The 17,868-nt window shown below is 45.6% G+C and overlaps 1 protein-coding gene across 2 annotated transcripts in view; it reads right to left on the reverse strand.

Annotated features, from left to right (window-relative positions):
- LOC144768103 (tyrosine-protein phosphatase non-receptor type 6-like) overlaps positions 1–17,868 on the reverse strand; it is a 203,922-nt gene that overhangs the window by 168,587 nt on the left and 17,467 nt on the right. The window contains exons 1-2 of one of the 2 annotated variants that reach the window (XM_078651502.1): positions 17,276–17,531; positions 10,617–10,871 (exon numbers count right to left, since the gene is read on the reverse strand). The exons of the other annotated variant lie outside the window; for it this stretch is intronic. Of the exons in view, the coding sequence (XP_078507628.1) occupies positions 10,617–10,759 (143 nt within the window). The 5' untranslated portion in view covers positions 10,760–10,871; positions 17,276–17,531. Of the gene's footprint in view, positions 1–10,616; positions 10,872–17,275; positions 17,532–17,868 lie in introns of those variants that run through there. 2 annotated transcript variants of the gene reach the window in all.

Consider the following 17,868-nt stretch of genomic DNA (forward strand, 5'->3'; position numbering starts at 1 on the left):
CCCTTTCCACAGTTTCGTTCGTGGGGACGTCTCTTTTCTTGAAACCCCGGCCTCTCCTCAGACCCCTTCTTGGACCCTGGAGAACCAGACACTGGATCGCCGCCGGCGCTTATCCTGCAGGCGCTACCACCTCGGGAAATCTGACGGAATAATAGTGAGATCACCTCCCAGGCGGGGAAATCCAGGTCAGTTTGGCTGCGCCGTCTAACGGGTTCAGGCGGGTCACAACAGGGCAACGAGGGAACAGTTAGTGCTGGGCATAGGGAGATGACTAACCCAAAGGAGTTTTTCCAGGGCTACAGCTCCATTCGGAAGGCAGCCCCACTCACCCTCACCAGTCCGGTTAGGTTAGGTTTCTATCAGTCTTCCACCCGGACTTCCACTCAAGAAACTGAAACCCTCGGTCGAACTGTGGCTTCAAGTGCCAGAGTCTTCGTGAGGTCAGGTCAATGGGCTTGGGGTAGCATCACAGGAAGGGTAGCAGCCTCTGAAGGCAGTCAAGCCTCCTCTCTTCACAGTGCCAACCTCCTCCTCCACAGCCTGGACTCCCGCAAGATTCTCTCTTCTCCGCTTCCACTCCACACGACACAAAATGGCTGCCCAACATTCCACCTTTTATAGGCTGTCCCTAGAGTGTCCAGAGAGGTCCAGAAGGTTCTGGAAGCCCTCATGTTGTCCTATGGCCCTGGTCCCTGAGGTAACCTGTCAGGTGGCAGTTGTAAGCCACCATTTTGTGGGTCTTGTGGATTCAGTCAGAAAGGCACCTAGGCCTCAGGAAATAATCCTCAAGGGTAAAATGGCACCCAGCCCTGGTAAGGCAACACAAAAAGTTCCAGTGGACATAAAAAAAACAAAGGCTAGAAGGCAGAAAGGGAACAAAAATAAATAAATAAATACAGGAGGGACCACTCAAAGGGCGGACGGGTCTAACAACCACCATCACGCCGGTTCATACACAGCTGTTGAAAAGTTTGGTGTGCCTCCTTCTTTGGTGATGGGCACTTACACCAAACCTTTGAAAGTTAAAAATTTTCCAAAAGTAAACTCCCATAGTAGGAGTTTGTTTTTAGAAAACGTAAAACTAATTAACGCTGCAATAGGAATTTTCGCCTATCGTGTGGGGGTATTTTTTTTAAACATTTTAACTTGTTACAGAGAGCAAAAAAAAAACATCCTACCACCCACTCTTAATTGGGTGGACGGTTTGATGGCTTACCTCTGACAGCCCGTACACTGTGAGGCCGTTGGAGGAATATGTCGGCGATGGAGCCGGAGCAGAGTCTGTTGAGCCACCCTGATACATTATGTTGATGCAACCAACCATAAATCAGGTAGGCGGACCAAGAGTTTGGCTAAGAGGGTAGTCCACAGATGTTGCAACAGAGTTCCCTCTCCTCCAAACTTTAAATTTGGTCACAGTAAGGAAGTAAAGCAGTAGGAGGGAGCATGAGAATTTGGAGGAAAACAGGAGTAGAGAGAGAGGGTAGGGTTAGAGGTCACCTACTGACATCACACCTACACCACAGTCACTTTACTTAAAAACCTCTTCAAAAGGTTCACTTTTCAGGTGCTTCCTGAGGGTAAAATAGTTTTGTTTGTGATCTGTGGAGGGGGTTAAAGCCATTCTAGAATTTCCGACCTTGGGATCCACATTTACACCCCAACTTCTCTTCTTCTGTTGGGTAATATATTGATCTCATCTAACATTAGATAAAATGTTGACAACCTTAACAGAGGTGGGTCATCCTCTTAAAACTCAAGCCAGGCTCGAGCCTGAAGCGTGAAGCTCGAGGTCCCTGCCCATAATAAGTCGAGCTTTCATGTGGGTTCTGCCTGTCAACCTTGCTCTACCCTCATGCACAAAGAGGGAAAACAGAGCATTAACATTTAAGTTAAAAAGGTGAAAAAAATACACACCCATCCACTGGTGCTTTTACATGTTAGCACGGCAAATACCAATGCTGTGCAGTTTTCAATCAACCTCATGGCTCCTTAGTCGACTACCAGAAATTCCCTGCCACCTTATCTCACTCTTGCGGGCTCCTGCTTTTCCCATAGTTATGTTTTTTTCCCACGTTCTCCTTATTACCCCTATGCGTGTTTTTCCTTCTCCTGCTCTCAGGGAATGTCTGATGAAAAAAAATAAGTGCTGGTCCCCAAAGATGAGTGCTGGTGGTCCCACTGGCTCAAATAAAGCATTGGCTCACTGAAATTTGATGTTGCTTGGAAACCAATGTCAGCTTCATCCCTTTAAGCCATGCTTAAGCGATACTTGTTGCATCAGAAAAAACACAGATTGGTAAAACACAAAACATTTCGAAGGACCCTAGCTATCTGAGTACTTTAGGGTCTGACTTTAAAGCGCTGCGAGGCCTTCGGGTAGTTACGCGCTATATAAATATAATTTTTCATTTCAGTTCTACATCTGTTGGGTAATATATGGATCCCATCTAACATATGAGTTTCTGGTATGAAATAATGTCTTGTTTGAACTAGCGGTTATAGATTCTTGCACTTTAGAACTTCCTGGAATTGTTTAGATCATTAGCACAAAAGCAACCAATATTACTATAAAGCAGAAGGCCGTAAGCCAAAAGCCAACAATTACAGAAACAAAAACAGAAACAGAAAGCATTGAAAAAGCCAACAGGTCTCACCTCTGGGACCTACTGCCTTTGCTGTGCAGCATGGCCAAAAGAAAAACAAACCAAAAAATAACTGATAAAACAAAAATGCTGCAATAGCAGCGGCATGATTTTGTATGTGAGTGCGTGCGTTGACGTGTGCTCATAAAATGAGTCGTTGTGCATGCGTGCCTACAAAATGAAGCTGATATGGGGATGTATTTTTGCTATGGTTAGGAGGGGAATCACACGAGTGAGAGAGCTTCAAAACACCTGCACCCTCATGGAGTGCTTACTCAAAAAGACAAATAGAGTGCCCTGAAAGTGAATAGTGAAAGGATAGAAGCCAGCCAATGAGAGAGATGGTAAAAAGGCTATGATCCAGGATAGGGACAAACACAAGATGTATAACCCAGAGCAAGAAAAGCCACTGAATATGAAGCACGCAAGAGAGAGCATCAATAAAGCCAATCCGTGGTACGCAATGGCCGGGGTGTAAACCCATGTAAGTTCTTAGTAATCCCACGAAGGGTCTTTTGCAATATAGGTTTGAAGCATAAAGTTGGATATTTTGAGCAGAGCGGATCATTAAGGTAGGAAATGTGCTTACCACAGCCTGTTCTGAAGATTGGAAAGACCACAGAGAAAAAAAAATATTTAGTCTGACATCATTTTCAGCATTTTAGGGCATAGGTCAAGTAATTTGTTTGCCTCTACCTATCTAGAAAATAAATCAGTAAAAGTATGGAAAAACAAATCACATTTCGCCAAGTAATTCCTCTCATAGTGCTTAATTAGTTGCAATCAAAGTTGCCAAATAAGCGAGTCTCTCATACATTCTAAAAATAATCACAATTCTTTAAATTGATTCATTTGTCCTAAAAACATATTTTACTTTATGGTACAAGCGTTAACAATTATTATTTTATGAAGATGAATAGACAAACATATTACTGGTGTTAATAATATATTGAAAGCTCAGAGAAGAAGAAAAAACATTGCCCATGGAAAGAATGTGAGAGTTAGGTGATCTATTGCATAATTGGTACTAGATAAAATTGTTTAATAGAACATCAGTCCAAAAACAAGAATAGGTATATCCAATAGATCACACATAGGACCCCAGTCTTTTGGCTTGGTCAATGCTTCTTTTGTTTTGTACAGTTTTCACAACATTTTATTGGTTGGGAAAGCTGCAGGGCCCGCATCAATCTAAAAAAAATAAACAAAAAACATTGGCTAAAAACAAAAATGTTTTTTGGTCTCAAAAAGCATACACTGTTATAGTAGTTCCGTAGTCCTGGCAGTTAAGGGAACTACTTTGTGTGCGGATGTCCTCCTTTTGAAATGGCAGAATGAGGTCACTCACAGTGAATTTAGTCAATGGCTGAAGTAAGCTGATCCACCCATTACAGCATGCAGCATAGGTGATGGAAGGAAGATGCGACGGACACAAAACACAACAATGGATGAAGAGGCCTGGCTGAATGTCCGTTTAAGTAAGCATATTTTATATACTATGTTAGTAAAATCAAAAGGTCTTGGCTTATGACAGAACTAAGTAAGGGATGTCGGATCAGAATAGCTTGATTCTTTTCAAGCTGTTCTTCTATAATTCACTATGTGCCAAGGGGAAGGGAAACCAAATATTCTCATGACCACTGGGAGATTCTTCATAAGTTCATGTTGTTCACCAATAGGTTCCTCTTCGATAAACTGGACATCACAGGTCCTAAAATACAGTTGCGTTTTGACTGCTTTCATTCGAAGGGAGCTCTCATGACGAGGACCTAGTGTTTCCTGTATGCGTGAGGGAAGGTAGTTTTTAGGAAAAGACAGTAATTTGTGATAGTAAAAGTGGTCATGTGGGAAGCCTTGTTGAACAATACATCTTGGAAAATGGGAAATAAAGTATTACTCAGGGATAGGAGTTATGATCATTGTGGAGTTTTGAAGCCATCCTGTGTGGGTAACCCTTTTATAAATGGGATTTTAGTTGACAAAGGTTTGTTGAGAGGAATAAAAAAGTGTATTTTTATCCTGCATATCCTGGTTTATTTGGGATACAACTTAAAAACGTTACGTCTGTAAAGTGGGTCTCAGTGAATTAGAAAAGGATTGGGAGAAAAGCCGTTCAGCAGTCACGCTGCATAAAAACATAATTGTTAACACAAATGAATTCATTCAAAGTATTTCTTTCTAGAAAACTTGACTAACACACTTCATGTTTGATGAACAAACTGTCTTTTGGCTTGGTCAATGCTTGGCTTGGTATACGTTTTGTTGGTTTGTTACATAGTCCGACCTCCTTTGGTTTATTAAGTACCCAACCCCATTTTGAACTCTGACATCAATTCATTTGGCATTGTATCTTACAAAGAACATTGGGCATCTTCTGGCATTGGAAACAAAATTTAAAAGACTGCATAGCCATTCTGTTGGAAATCTCCTTCCTAAGCCAGTAGAGGATCATCAAGCTTCAAAATTAAAGTGCTACTTTTTTCTGATAAGCTCTATAGATTTCAAAAAGAGATCTTTAGAACTAACAATTGTTCCCAATCTAAACCATATTGAGATAAATAGCACCTTGGAAATTAATTAAAATCCTGGCCCAGGACACCAAAGAGCTTTAAAAATGAATACTGGAAAATAAAGCTGTCCGTTATGCGGGAAAAAAATGCTCCCTCTTACTCCCCTAGTTAAAAAGGACAACAGCGTTAAATTAGCTCTTACAAACACCTTTGCTGTCACAACTGATTTGTCCTGATGAGGACCATGCTACAATATGGAAGGGGTCGAAACATTGGCTGTCTGTCTGAGCTGTATCAATAATGTGATTTTGATTCTAGTCATTCTGATATTTGACAGAATGTAAATGTACACAGTAGGCAGGATAACTGGCATAGGTGCACACCTCTGATACTGTTGTGCTAATCTGCTCTATGACGGAAATCATTTACTTGCCTTCAAAAGTTTAACTCAAGCATCTTCCTAAGCTTATTCTATTTTGGCAAGACACTCTCACCCTTATACCTCATGTTAAAAATCTTTGTGTACTTTTCAGTCCAAATCCTTTAGCACATCCACAGTGACTACTGACAAATTCCAAGTAGTCAATATATGCAAAATCCTTAGCCACATTTCCTTCCACACTGTTAACGCTCTATTCTCTGCACTTAACTTGACAAGCAAGTGAGGCATCTGCAATAGCCCACTTGTCTGCGTACTTCTTTTATAATATCAAAATTGTTATTCATTTTTGGAATCCACCAAGTAAAGTACAATCACCTTCACAGTACAACCAACAATTTAACAAATCACACCTCCACCCATAGTGTGCCTCCCACGTCCCCCATTTCTTATTGTTCTTCTGTGGACAGCCTTGTGCAGTGTATATATGCGCTTTTTGAGTTGAGCGCACCAGTCCACTCCTGCTCTCCATTCCACCAGGGACAGGGCACTGGGCAAGATCTATGTCCGGGCAATGTCCCATTTCGCAACCAATGTGGCAACACCCACGAGTGTACAGTCAGCCGGGGAGTCGCCAATCTCACCAACCATGCCCAGCTGGGTCACCATGAGGGTTAGGACATGGTACCGCACCAAAACCTCCGAAAGTTCACTTAGTATTGCCAATATGTGGAGATAACCAAGCAGGCCCCAGACAACGTGATAAAAGTTAGCTGGAGCTGCGGAACAGCGGAAACAGGCAGATTAGGGTATCCTGCTGGGACAGTGTAAACGTATCAGGTGAGTGCAGGGAATTTAATTGAATCACCCGGATGTGTGAGGAGATAGCCAACGTGCACGGAGCCAGCCAGGACTCCTTCCAACCCGCCTGTCGGCTTACTTTAATACTCATTCCACCACTACACAAAGTGGTAAACTTTGCCAAAAGATCTATTTGTAACCTTCACAGCCATACCTTCTACTGTTGCTACACAATTGGCTGGATACGAGCAAAGAAATAGGGGCCAGATGTAGGAAGCCTAATTCTGGTCGGTAACGGCCGAAATTACCGAATTTCGGCCGTTACCGACCGGTATTAGGCTTTTCAGATGTAGGGGGCCTTAAATTTACCGAATCGGTAAATTTAGATGTAGGTGGCACTGAAAACAGTGCCACAGGCCCTTAAGAATTCGTTATTTACCATGAAATACTATTTCATGGTAAATAACAAATTCCTGTATAGATGTGCATGTGCATGTACACCTGTGCCATGTGGCACACAAACATGCCCTAAGGGCATGTATGTGTGCCACATGGCACACAAGCCACAATTAGGGGTGCAACAGGGTGTCAAAGTGACACCTTGTCCCCCTTGACAATTCGGTAATTTTACCGAATCGGTATTTACCGATTCGGTAAATACCGAATCCTAACGATTCGGTATTTTTTACCGAATTATTACCTACATTGGATTTACCGAATCGGTAAAATTCGGTATTTATGAATCGGTAAATCCAAATTACCTACATCTAGCCCTAGGTATTTAAGCACTAAATGGTCAACTTCGCAGCTACCTACAATAAATGCAGAACTTACATAGCTACTGCACAACCCCCACTATACCAGCCAGTGCTGCCTCATGATTTCTCTCTTTCCAGTTATTTAGTCCTCCCCTCTGGAAAAGACTACCACTGACCTGCACTCTATTCCTGCTATTATCACTTTTGAATTTATTGCAAAGTCTTACGTAAGCCGGTAAATGGCCTTATCTGATCCTCATTCACACACTCATGCTCTCCTAGGGCCCCTTAGAGTCCCCAGGTAAATATACTGATGGGTAGACGTTCACAAAAATACCAATCTGTACTGAATTTTCTTTTTTTAATGTAATTGTGTTTCCAGTCTGATTTTAGTTCTTTTGCTACGTACATCATTTCTTTTCGAAATGGTCATTTCTCTCCCCAACAAATCTTGCAGACATGTATGGCAATCTGGCATTTGCAGAAAATAATCTGTAATATGAAGTTTCAAGAAAAAAAAGGTTGCACTAATATACCACGTTGAGTCCGTGTGGAACAGACAGGACTGCTGTTGGTAGAAGGGAGCAACTCTTACGCAAACGTAAAGTCGAGACTTGGTGGGGCATCTGTATCGGGTGCGGTGAGGGTAAAAACCAGCCTATACCGTAACAAAGAATTTCAAGGTCATTAATATAGACCTGCACCTATAGAACCTCTACAATATAGTCTACCACTATATTGTCTACGTAATGATAGGTAGGTAGGGAAGCTCATATCTACAATTCTAACTCAACATCCACTTACCTTGAAGATATATTAGTCAGTATTTCAGAGTCAATGCATATGGATGTCAATATTAAAACTTCATTATCGCAGACCTGGCAGCTTAAAAAAGGTTCACCACATAGAAGGGAGTAGGGACGTGGAGGGGTTAGGGCTCCATGCTGAGAACTGTATCAGAAGCACCTCTACCCCTGCCCCCACCAGTCCTTCCTCAACTCCAAAAAAGAATTGCTCAGGCTGACGCCAAAGGCCTTTTGATCTTACCCTTACCTTGGCGCCCTTACCTATCGCACTCAATAAGGAGTACGGGAGAAAATGGCACAAAGTTACCTGTGCCACTCTGAGTCCTCTTTTGCTCTATGGCGATGAACCCTTGTCCTGTAACACTGTTGATGAAAGGGTGTCTAAGCTTAATGCAACCTTGCAGAGCGCCATAGATGCTATCGCGCCCCTCCAATCTATCACGTCTGCGAGATCTCGTCCTTCATCACCCTGGTTCTCATCGACTCTTAGGGAGGAGAAGAGCCGCTGTAAAAAACTTGAACGTCTATGGCGTAAAAACTATGATTCAGAGGCCAAATATATTTATAAAGCCGCTTTGAGAAAATTTCTTTCCTTAAAACGGTCGACAATGAGAGACTTTTTCTCTCTCCAAATTGAGAAATCTAGGAATTCCTCCAAATCCCTTTTTAAAATTGTAAAGGATTTCTCGCATCCTGCTGCCTTATCTTCCCAGATCCTGGCTAGCCAGGTACTATGTAATGGTCTCTCTGAATACTTCCAGGAGAAGATCGTGACCATCAGGTCTTCCTTCCCCGCAGAGGGAATTTCACCAGCCCCTAGTGAGATAGACGGGGACAATCCTCTCCTTGAATCTTTCAAGGAGATGACTATTGAGTCTTCTCAGAGACTAATTACCCAATGCAAATCTGGTTCCCCTCTTGACCTGATTCCGGCTACAATGATGGGTACTCTAGCCCCTATATTGATTGAGCCCCTCCTTGATATCTGGAATTGCTCTCTTGGTTCAGGCCAGTTCCCCTCTATATGGAAGGAGGCCATGCTGGTCCCGATCCTTAAAAAGGCGAATTCAGATCCTGGCCTTTTTTCAAACTACCGGCCCATTTCCCTCCTTCCTCAGTCAGCTAAGATCTTGGAGAAAGCAGTTCAACTGCAATTGGCTGAATTTCTGGAGACTAATATGCTCCTCCACGATTCTCAGTCGGGCTTCAGAGCAGGCTTCAGTACGGAGACGGCTCTCCTTGAAGTCTCCGAAACTGTCAGAGAGTGTGTGGATAGGGGCGAGGAGGCCATGTTGGTCCTCCTCGACCTATCCGCCGCCTTTGATACGGTTTCCCATACGATCTTATTGGATCGCCTGAGCCAGGTGGGCATAGGAGGTACTGTGTTGACCTGGATCAGCTCCTTCTTGAAGGATCGTTCTCAGAGGGTCTTTTTGAGGCCTTTTACTTCGGCTGAGAAACCCCTTCTCTGTGGTGTCCCCCAGGGCTCGGCCTTGAGCCCTTTGTTATTTCATGTGTATCTTGCCCCTCTGGCCAAGGTGGTAGAATCTTGGGGAGTCAGAGTGATCTCCTATGCTGATGATACCCAGCTGGTGTTTTCTTTTAGGGATCACTCTGACACCTCTTTTGCCAACTTTCGTCAGTGTCTAAATAACATCTGCAATTGGATGACCACCAACCACCTCAGGCTTAATACTGATAAAACGGAGGTAATGTTTTTTAATCAGAAAACGACTATTCCCTCTAGCCTGTGGTGGCCAATGGTCCTTGACCCCCCCCCGATACCAGCTATCACAGTTCGCAATCTGGGCTTCCAGTTTGACAATACCCTCTCCTGTGCTCCTCACATTAACAAAACTACATCTGCTTGTTTTGCGAAATTGGGTATGATTAAAAAGATTCTGCCTTACCTCCCATTGAATGCTCGTAGAACTGTGGTTCAGTCATTAATTACGTCTCACTTAGACTATGCCAAAAGTCTCTACGCAGGTGCCCCTTTGTACCAGATTGAACGTCTACAAATCGTGCAGAATGCCGCTGCTAGATTGATTGGTAATATTCCTTATCGACAATCCGTAGCATCCTATCGTAAACAACTGCATTGGCTCCCTATCACAAAACGTATCCACTTTAAGATACTGATACTTGCTTTTCGAGCCTTGAACAACCTTGGCCCAGGCTATCTGAAAAAACGGCTTGTTCTTTCACATTCTGTGAGATCCTTACGATCTAATAGTCTACGTCTCCTGGTTGTCCCACGCTTCCGCCTCTCTAGAGTAGGCGGTAGAGCATTTGGAGTAGCAGCAGCCAGACTGTGGAACAATCTCCCCTTGGAGCTAAGATTTGTCTCCACTGAATCCATCTTTCGCCGCAAACTAAAGACTTGGTTGTTCTCCTCTTGATTTTTTTGTTCTTCTTCCTTTTTCTCTGGGCTCATTAGTTGTTAGCGCCGGGACACCCCCTCGGGGTAGCCGTGCGCTCTATAAAATCCAAAAATAAATAAATAAATAAATAAAGATGTGTATAACATAACGTGCATTTGCAAAGTGCATGTTCACGCAAAGGTATTTTGGAGCTGAATAATGGATGTTTATTGTTACCCAACTCAATGGTACACATTTTATCGACTTCAGAAGGAAGAAGGCTGAGTGGATCTGCAGGGATTTGAACCTGTGCCTGTGAGGTCGAACACAGGCCCCTACAGTGGACGCATTAGCTGCTTAGATCCTTGAAAGATGAGCTGGGAGACCACTCCGTGCAGATGTTTCAAGCTAACCTTCCCTTCCACCATGTGATAATGGCTGTTCACCTGGTGACCATGTGAAGGAAGTGGATATTGTGTGACACATGGTGGCACCATGTGAGGTGGCTGGTCTGATATTGGGAGACCCTTCACTTGGAAGGACCAGAGTAGAACTCAGAAGTAAAGGTAAAGCAGGGGACCATAGTAGATTTGAGAGTCCATCTTAATGCTGGAAATGAAAAGAGAAACACTTACATAAGCATCCTCTAACTTCCACACTTTACTCAACCATGCCCGGATCATCATTAGATGAGTAAATCTGACATACCCACACTAAGTGCTCAGTTGCAGTGGTGCTGCTGTAGAGCTAGTTAACCACTTGGCTGCTAAGGGGTGTGCGAGGGGTTCCATTGACTTTCCATTGAAATCAATGGAAAGTCCATGACGAGTTACCCTTGTCATTAGCGCTGAAGGGGTTAAGGGAATTGTATAGAACTGAAGACGAATTTGGGATATTATGGAGAGTTAAAGCCAGCATGAAAAGGCAGGATGTGTTACCACTGTGGAAATCACGAGGCCTTTTCCGGATTACTTTGTTACGGTGTGAACGCCAAGAGTGGGATATGATGTCGGTACCTGGAAACTCCATCTTGTAACGTGTGTTCATTTCTGGGGTTCATGCCTGCGCTGTTGTTACAGCTCCTAAGGTCTCAACTGGAGAATTATGTCCAGGTCTGGTGGCCCCATCAATAGGGTTGTGCACAGCTGTGGAGGTGAAATCTGTGGGACAGTGTGCAGTTCCAGGGTTTGAATCTGGAAGACTGGTTACAGTCCTGATGGCCACATCTGAAATTCACTATCCAGTATTTGGGACCAAGCCTGGAGAATTGGTTGTGAAGGCGACATGTAGATCACTGCTGTCAGTTCTCTTTTTTAATTTTATTTTAATATTTTTCCACAAAAAGTGCAAAATCAGCAAATAGTCAAAATACATAGGAGTACGTTCCAAAAGCCACAATTCATATAGATTAATCATTGTTATAAAACCATTGTAATTCATTGACCGATGAAAACATTAGTGCAAAGGTTTAAAAGGTTATATGACTTATACAGACTATAAACAGAGAGCTGAATTGATTTGGGTTGCATTAATCATGAAAACCAATACATCTAGAAAAACAACAACAGCATACTGATAGGCATAAGACACTGCATAAGGTGGCGCATATATCAAGAATTTAACATAAATACAAAATCATGATTGGACGGAGCCTCAGCATTCATTCAGAAGGTGAGTAGAGTAACCCAAGCAGGTAATGGTCCCCAGATCCTTTTGCCTTTAACCCTTCCCTTTCTGCCTCTCCGTTCATAAAGTGCTCTTTCAAAATTGTAAATGTGCAAAAATTGACCTTTCCACTGCTGAAAGGCCAGGGTGAAGGATCAAGCCAAGCTGAGACTACACAGAGTCTGAGGACTGACATTGGTATAAAAATAAGCTCTGCTCCAGTTTTCCCTTCTTGCTCTGTTAAGCCAAGTAACATAAGGTGAGGTGACAAAGGAACATCCTCTTTCAATACATGCCGCAAAAAGCCACATATTTCTCGTCCGATCAGTTCTATAGTAGGGCATGTGGAGAATATATGAACCAGATCCACACTATGTACCTTACATCTGAAACACTGGGTCCCATCCACTCCTCCCCATTTTACAATTTTCGCAGGCGTTATGTATAGATCAAAAAGAGTTTTAAAATGCTGTGACCGCAGGTTGGCAGAACACAGTACAGAATCCACTATTTCTAGTGATTTCCAAAAACAGGAGTCCAATCGATGAACCAGAAGCCCTTATTAACAATTCGATTAGTGGTGCCTGCGCAAAGCCCGCAGTGCTGCTAGCTTTTTTGAGAAGAAAGTCGCTCAGCTGTAAAAACTTGAAGAAGTCCCAGGGGGATGATATTAAATCTTTCCCCAACTACTTCAAAATATGCTATATGGCCCCCAGCCAATAGGTCTCCTATCCAATAAAGGCCCCCTTTTTCCCCACCTTGCCAGACACTCATCTTGTAAATCCTTGGAGGCTGATCATTCCCAATCAAGGGGGTATACCGACTAAACCTACCCACCTCAAGTTTTTTCCATATGCCTGCCCAGATAGGGAAAGCAGCGATTCAGATCTTAAACCATGTCTTTTTTAAATAACTTGATTAATGAAATTTCAAGAGGCAGCCATTAGCCCGTATTCCAATCAGGATTTCGAAAATTGACGGGACATAGCTGGGGTCATCTCTTTGCCTCGCCTTGATTCCAAAAAGAGGCTCGTAATATTGGAGAGCTGCGGCAAAGTAGTATAGCCTGAAGTGAGGAAGCTCCTAGCCCCTCTATCCCTAGGAAGCGACAGAAATGCATTGGCTCTCCTAGTCCTGCCATAATACCAGATAAATATAGCCACCTTTCTCTCGATTTGCCTGAACCAATCAATATGTATTTCCAGGGGGATCGTACTGAATATATACAGTAATTTGGGCAGGATCATCATTTTAATTAAATTACACCCCCCCCCCCATTATTGACAACTTTGAATTGTCCCATCGCCAAAGGTCATTCTTAATTTTCTCCATTATAGGGACCAGGTTTAGATCTACAATCTCCTCCACCTTCGCTATAAATGTATACCTAAATAAACTGCTTCCTCCGCAATCAGTATCTGTTTTTTCGCTTTATTCAGTGAAAAACCCAATTGGGTCCTGAAATTTTCCTCAATAATTTCCACTGCACGCCGCGCTCTTTCAGGGTCGGAGGTAATTATAGCTATATCATCGGTATACGCCAGTAGCTTAGTATCCCAACCCTATATGCTAACAGGGATAATGTCGGTGGAGGCCTCCAGCCGTCTAAGGAGGGGATCTATATATAATGCGAATAACAGGGGAGAGGACGGACACTCCTACCAATTGAAAATGTCTCAGATTCTTCTCCCATTATTCGCATTCGCACTATAGGGTTAGCTTTAGCATACAAGACTGGTACTGCTTTAATAAAAGAGACCCCCTAGGCCGTTGGCTTCCAAGAGCTTCCATAGATAGCTCCAAGATACTCTGTCAAAAGTCTTCTAAGGAGGGGTGGGGGGGTGGTGGGTGACCAGGTGGCCAAGACTCCGATGGAGTAAGACGCTCTTAGCGTCTGTTCCGTGTCCCGGGCACACAAAGCAGATGCGAGCCCTCGGGGGACAGCTGGACTCTGCTCTGGGGTGAGTGAGGCCCCCACTCCGCCTTAACCGCCTTGGTGCCCTCTGGACCCGGTGCCTTGCCCGCCATCTTGGCACAGACCCCGACGGAACCGGGAACAACATTGAGGCCCTCGGACCTTGCGAGGACGAACTGGTGGTGGATTCACTCCCTGGAGGCCGCCCACAAGGAGCTGAGGGTTGCGCACCAGAACCCAACCACTACTTGAGCCCTTCTGGCTAATCCGGGCCCGACGATGGTCGGTGTAGCCTCTCGGCCCTGCGGCCTACCTGGGGGAAGCTCTCTTAGCTGGAGACTGGGCCCTGTGCCCAATCGGACCCTCTCTTTGCCCCCCCAAATTCACCTACATCAGAGTGGGAACACTGGGGACCGGACTCCTCCCTTGGGAGTGCCAGTGCTTGCGGCCGATGAGGCCCATACTGAGCTAAACCAACGTTGCGCCCTGTGGACCTAGCTGGGAGGACCTGGTGGTGCATTCACTCCCCGGAGGCCGCCCAGGAGGAACTGGGTGTTGTGGACCAGACTCTCGCTACTTCTCGAGCCCTTCTGGTCAATTCGGTCCGGCGGTGTTCTGGGCGGCCCCTCGGCTCTGCCTCCTACCTATGTGAAGCTCTCTTTACTGAGGGCTGGGGCCTGTGGCCAATCAAACTCTCTTTTTGTTGCCCGTGCTCCTCTACATCAGGGAAGAGCCCTGAGGATCGGGCTCCTCCCTTGCGAGTGCCGGTGCCTGCAACTGTTGAGGCCCATATCAAGCTACCCCTTCTGTGAGCACTCTGCCTGAGAGGGGAGGAAGACCGTCCATGCTGTTGGTGTTGGGACTAAATAGCGGCACCCCAGTGGGGTGTGGGGAGGCACCCTGTTGCCTTCTGTGGTTGGGGCACTGTGTACTTCTGAACCGGTGGGCTTTGACACTGCACCAGATCAGGAGGGGGTGGCAGACCCCACCATTGAGCACGCGACCGAGGCTCGAAGTCTGACGCTAAGGCTGCGCGGATAGAGGGGAGGAGGACTTTTGAGGTTGGAGCAGCGGGGGACAACTGTGAGCCTGTAGAGGGTGGAGGATCGGCTGTGAATTTGACCTTGCTGGTTCCCCTCCCCCCCACCCCTCTGTTGGCCTTTGAAGCTTGTTGGTGACCTGGTACCACATCCCCAGGGGGGCTCCCTCAATCTGACTGGCTCTCTTGGGGGTAGCAATGGAGGATATCTGCTGCACAATCGGGCAGCGGGCTGGGTCCTAAGCACATCTTTCTTCCCTTTAACTATGGGAGTGGCGGGGTCCCCCGGGTTTGGCCCTTTACGGCCTTCCATGGGGCCCTGACTATAATTGCCGCCCCTCTGCACTTCCCATCGCTCACATCATTTTGAGCAGGTGGTTGATGCAGACTTGATTCTTGGAGCGCCCTTCCCCTTGTGAGGATTTTTGCTGACCCGAGACCCTGCCCACAGAAAGCAGATCATAAGGTCTGAAGAGAAACCTGGTAGAAGTATGCCCCACACCAAAGGGGGAAAGGACACAGCCCCTCCTGCTCCTAAGGAATCAACGGTTGCCTTGCTCTAGGCAAAACCTCCTCCTGCGGCAGCGGCTCAACTGAGGAGAACCCCCTTCGAAGACCAGCACATAGAATGCCAGATCAAACAGGAGGACTTGGAAAATAGGAGCCGGAGGAATAATCTACATATTAAAGGGGTCCGTAGGGGTCCAGAGGGCCAAGACATAATGTGGTATATGGCGGAACTTCTCCAGGAGATATGGGGTGTTGAAGACGCCTCCCCCTTACACTAGACAGGGCGATCGAGTGCCGGTCCCTCGATCCAATCCAAACCTAATCCCGGATATCTTGACTCAAGAGCATTTTGTCACGGAGAAGGAGGCAATTCTTCGTGCGTCCAGGGAAAAAGTGGATCTTTCCTATGGAGGTCACCCCATACAAATATTCCAGGACCTGGACCTGGCCCCAGTCACGTTGCAACGATACAGGGATATTAAATCAGTAACGGACCAACTCAGAGATTTTACCATCAAGTACCAGTGGGGGCCTACTTTATCTTTAAATGTCATATGGGAGGGAAGCGTCAGTCTATCAGATCCTTGAACGAGGCCCAGCAACTTTTCCAGCTTCAGTCGGAGTCCCGACCCGCTAGTCTGACATTGGGGGCTTCTCGTCCTAGAACCTCCTTTCGCCCAGAGTGGTCTAAGGTGCCTTCCCCCCGGGAGCAGACTTGGAAGCCAAGTGACACCTCACAGCAGACTTAACAAGATATTATCCACCATCTTCAGTCAATCGGCAGGGCCGGGTTGGCTCTCAGCCGGCTTTTGGCACTCTTGGGATGGGGGAATTCTTGTCTGTAGGTATGGGACAGACAGTATGGGCTTGTGTGTCCTTATCTGTATGGAAATCTTTTAAGAGGCCAAATGTTCGATGAAGGTCAGCTTCATAAATGCTCCATAATGTAGCATCCACAGAGAACATACCCTCAAGGATGTTTGGAACCAGCTATCTCTATAAACAACAAAGAAACAGTTCAAGCCCTCATACTCTCACATCTGGATGGGGGTACCATCTGGCTCCAAGGCGTCCAAGCTTCAAAATGGCCTCCTTTAAAGTTATCCTACGTATCAGTGCACACCTCATCAAGAGCATGGAGAATATGTCCACATCGCACCCACCCTAAAGGAATCCACTGCTCCCGTCGTTGAACCTACCTTATTCAAGACCAGCTGCTCCTGCACCCGCCTGGCTGACAAGCCCAACACCTCTGTCGGCTCTTGATACACCCAGGACCAGTAAGGGATCAGACTAAAGAGGAAGACGTGCACGAAAATTCTAGGCAACAGGATTTCTCATCTACGCACCGAAACTCTGGAATAACCCTTCTACTGTTTAAGAAAAACTGTAGACACCAGAGGTGCTGGAACAATTTTCAGAGTGCGGATGCTGGCCTTTCGTGCCTCAGGAGTAAGCAATGCCTGTGACACTGTGCAGTTGAGTACAGCAAAGTACCCAAGCCTGCCCAGGGGGGTAGGTGGAGAAATGTTTGGAAAATGGAGTAACAAGCCTAGATTATGTGACATTTTCAAATACTTAAATTACTACGGAGAATCTTTCAATGAATGCAATGCTGGAGCTCTGTCTTCCGAAAGATCACGGTTTTCATTTTGGAAACTGTAATAGAATCGAGTGGGTGCTACTGCACAGCACCACTGGTAATCACACTCCTCCCTTTAAAATACACTAACTTGTAACATGTTAAAGAGTCCATCTACACTCTGGAAGCCAAGCATCGCCTGCCAATATTCGCTCCCTGGCTGGATCTTTTCCCTCTATCCCATAAGGCACTCTGTTGCTTTCCAGCTAGGTTCAGGCTACAAATACCACGTATATACTTACATAAATAGCCGGGCATGATAACATATCGGCATAGAGATGGTGTTCCTGATTTACAATGTGGCTCAATAAGGAAGTCTTGCCAGAGTTGGGTTTTGTCCCGGAGGTCAGGCAGCAGGTTGGTTCCTCCAGGCACCGCCTGAGGGTAGACCGGGTCCCTGGGGCCCGCGCAGGCAGACATGTCGCACAGAGCTGAGCACAGATAAGGGTCTCGAGACGGCCTTTCTGCTCCCAGAGCCGAGCACCAGCAGCGCCGCCACTGAATCCAGAAGATAGAAGCGTGACCTTTGCACTCGACGTTGATGTACGTGGGGCGTGCGGATGCGTTATCATAACGCGCAGCAAGGTTGAAGGCCGCGTTCTTTACGCACTCAAGAACAGCAAGGCTTTCAAAGTCATTGCAAGATAAAGGAGGGAGGGTCTAGTTAATATAATCTATGGTCAGTCTTAAAGCAGCTCATACAGAGCCTTTCAGTGTCAGGGGCCAGGTTCCCTCGGGGAAGAGATCTTTCAGGGATGCGAGCATTGTATGCTGTTTGACTCTGCACAGCACTTTCTACCATTGTTGCGGCATCACGGCGCTTTCCTACTACAGG

This window comes from Lissotriton helveticus, chromosome 7, assembly GCF_964261635.1.
Source record: "Lissotriton helveticus chromosome 7, aLisHel1.1, whole genome shotgun sequence".
Lineage (NCBI taxonomy): Eukaryota > Metazoa > Chordata > Amphibia > Caudata > Salamandridae > Lissotriton > Lissotriton helveticus.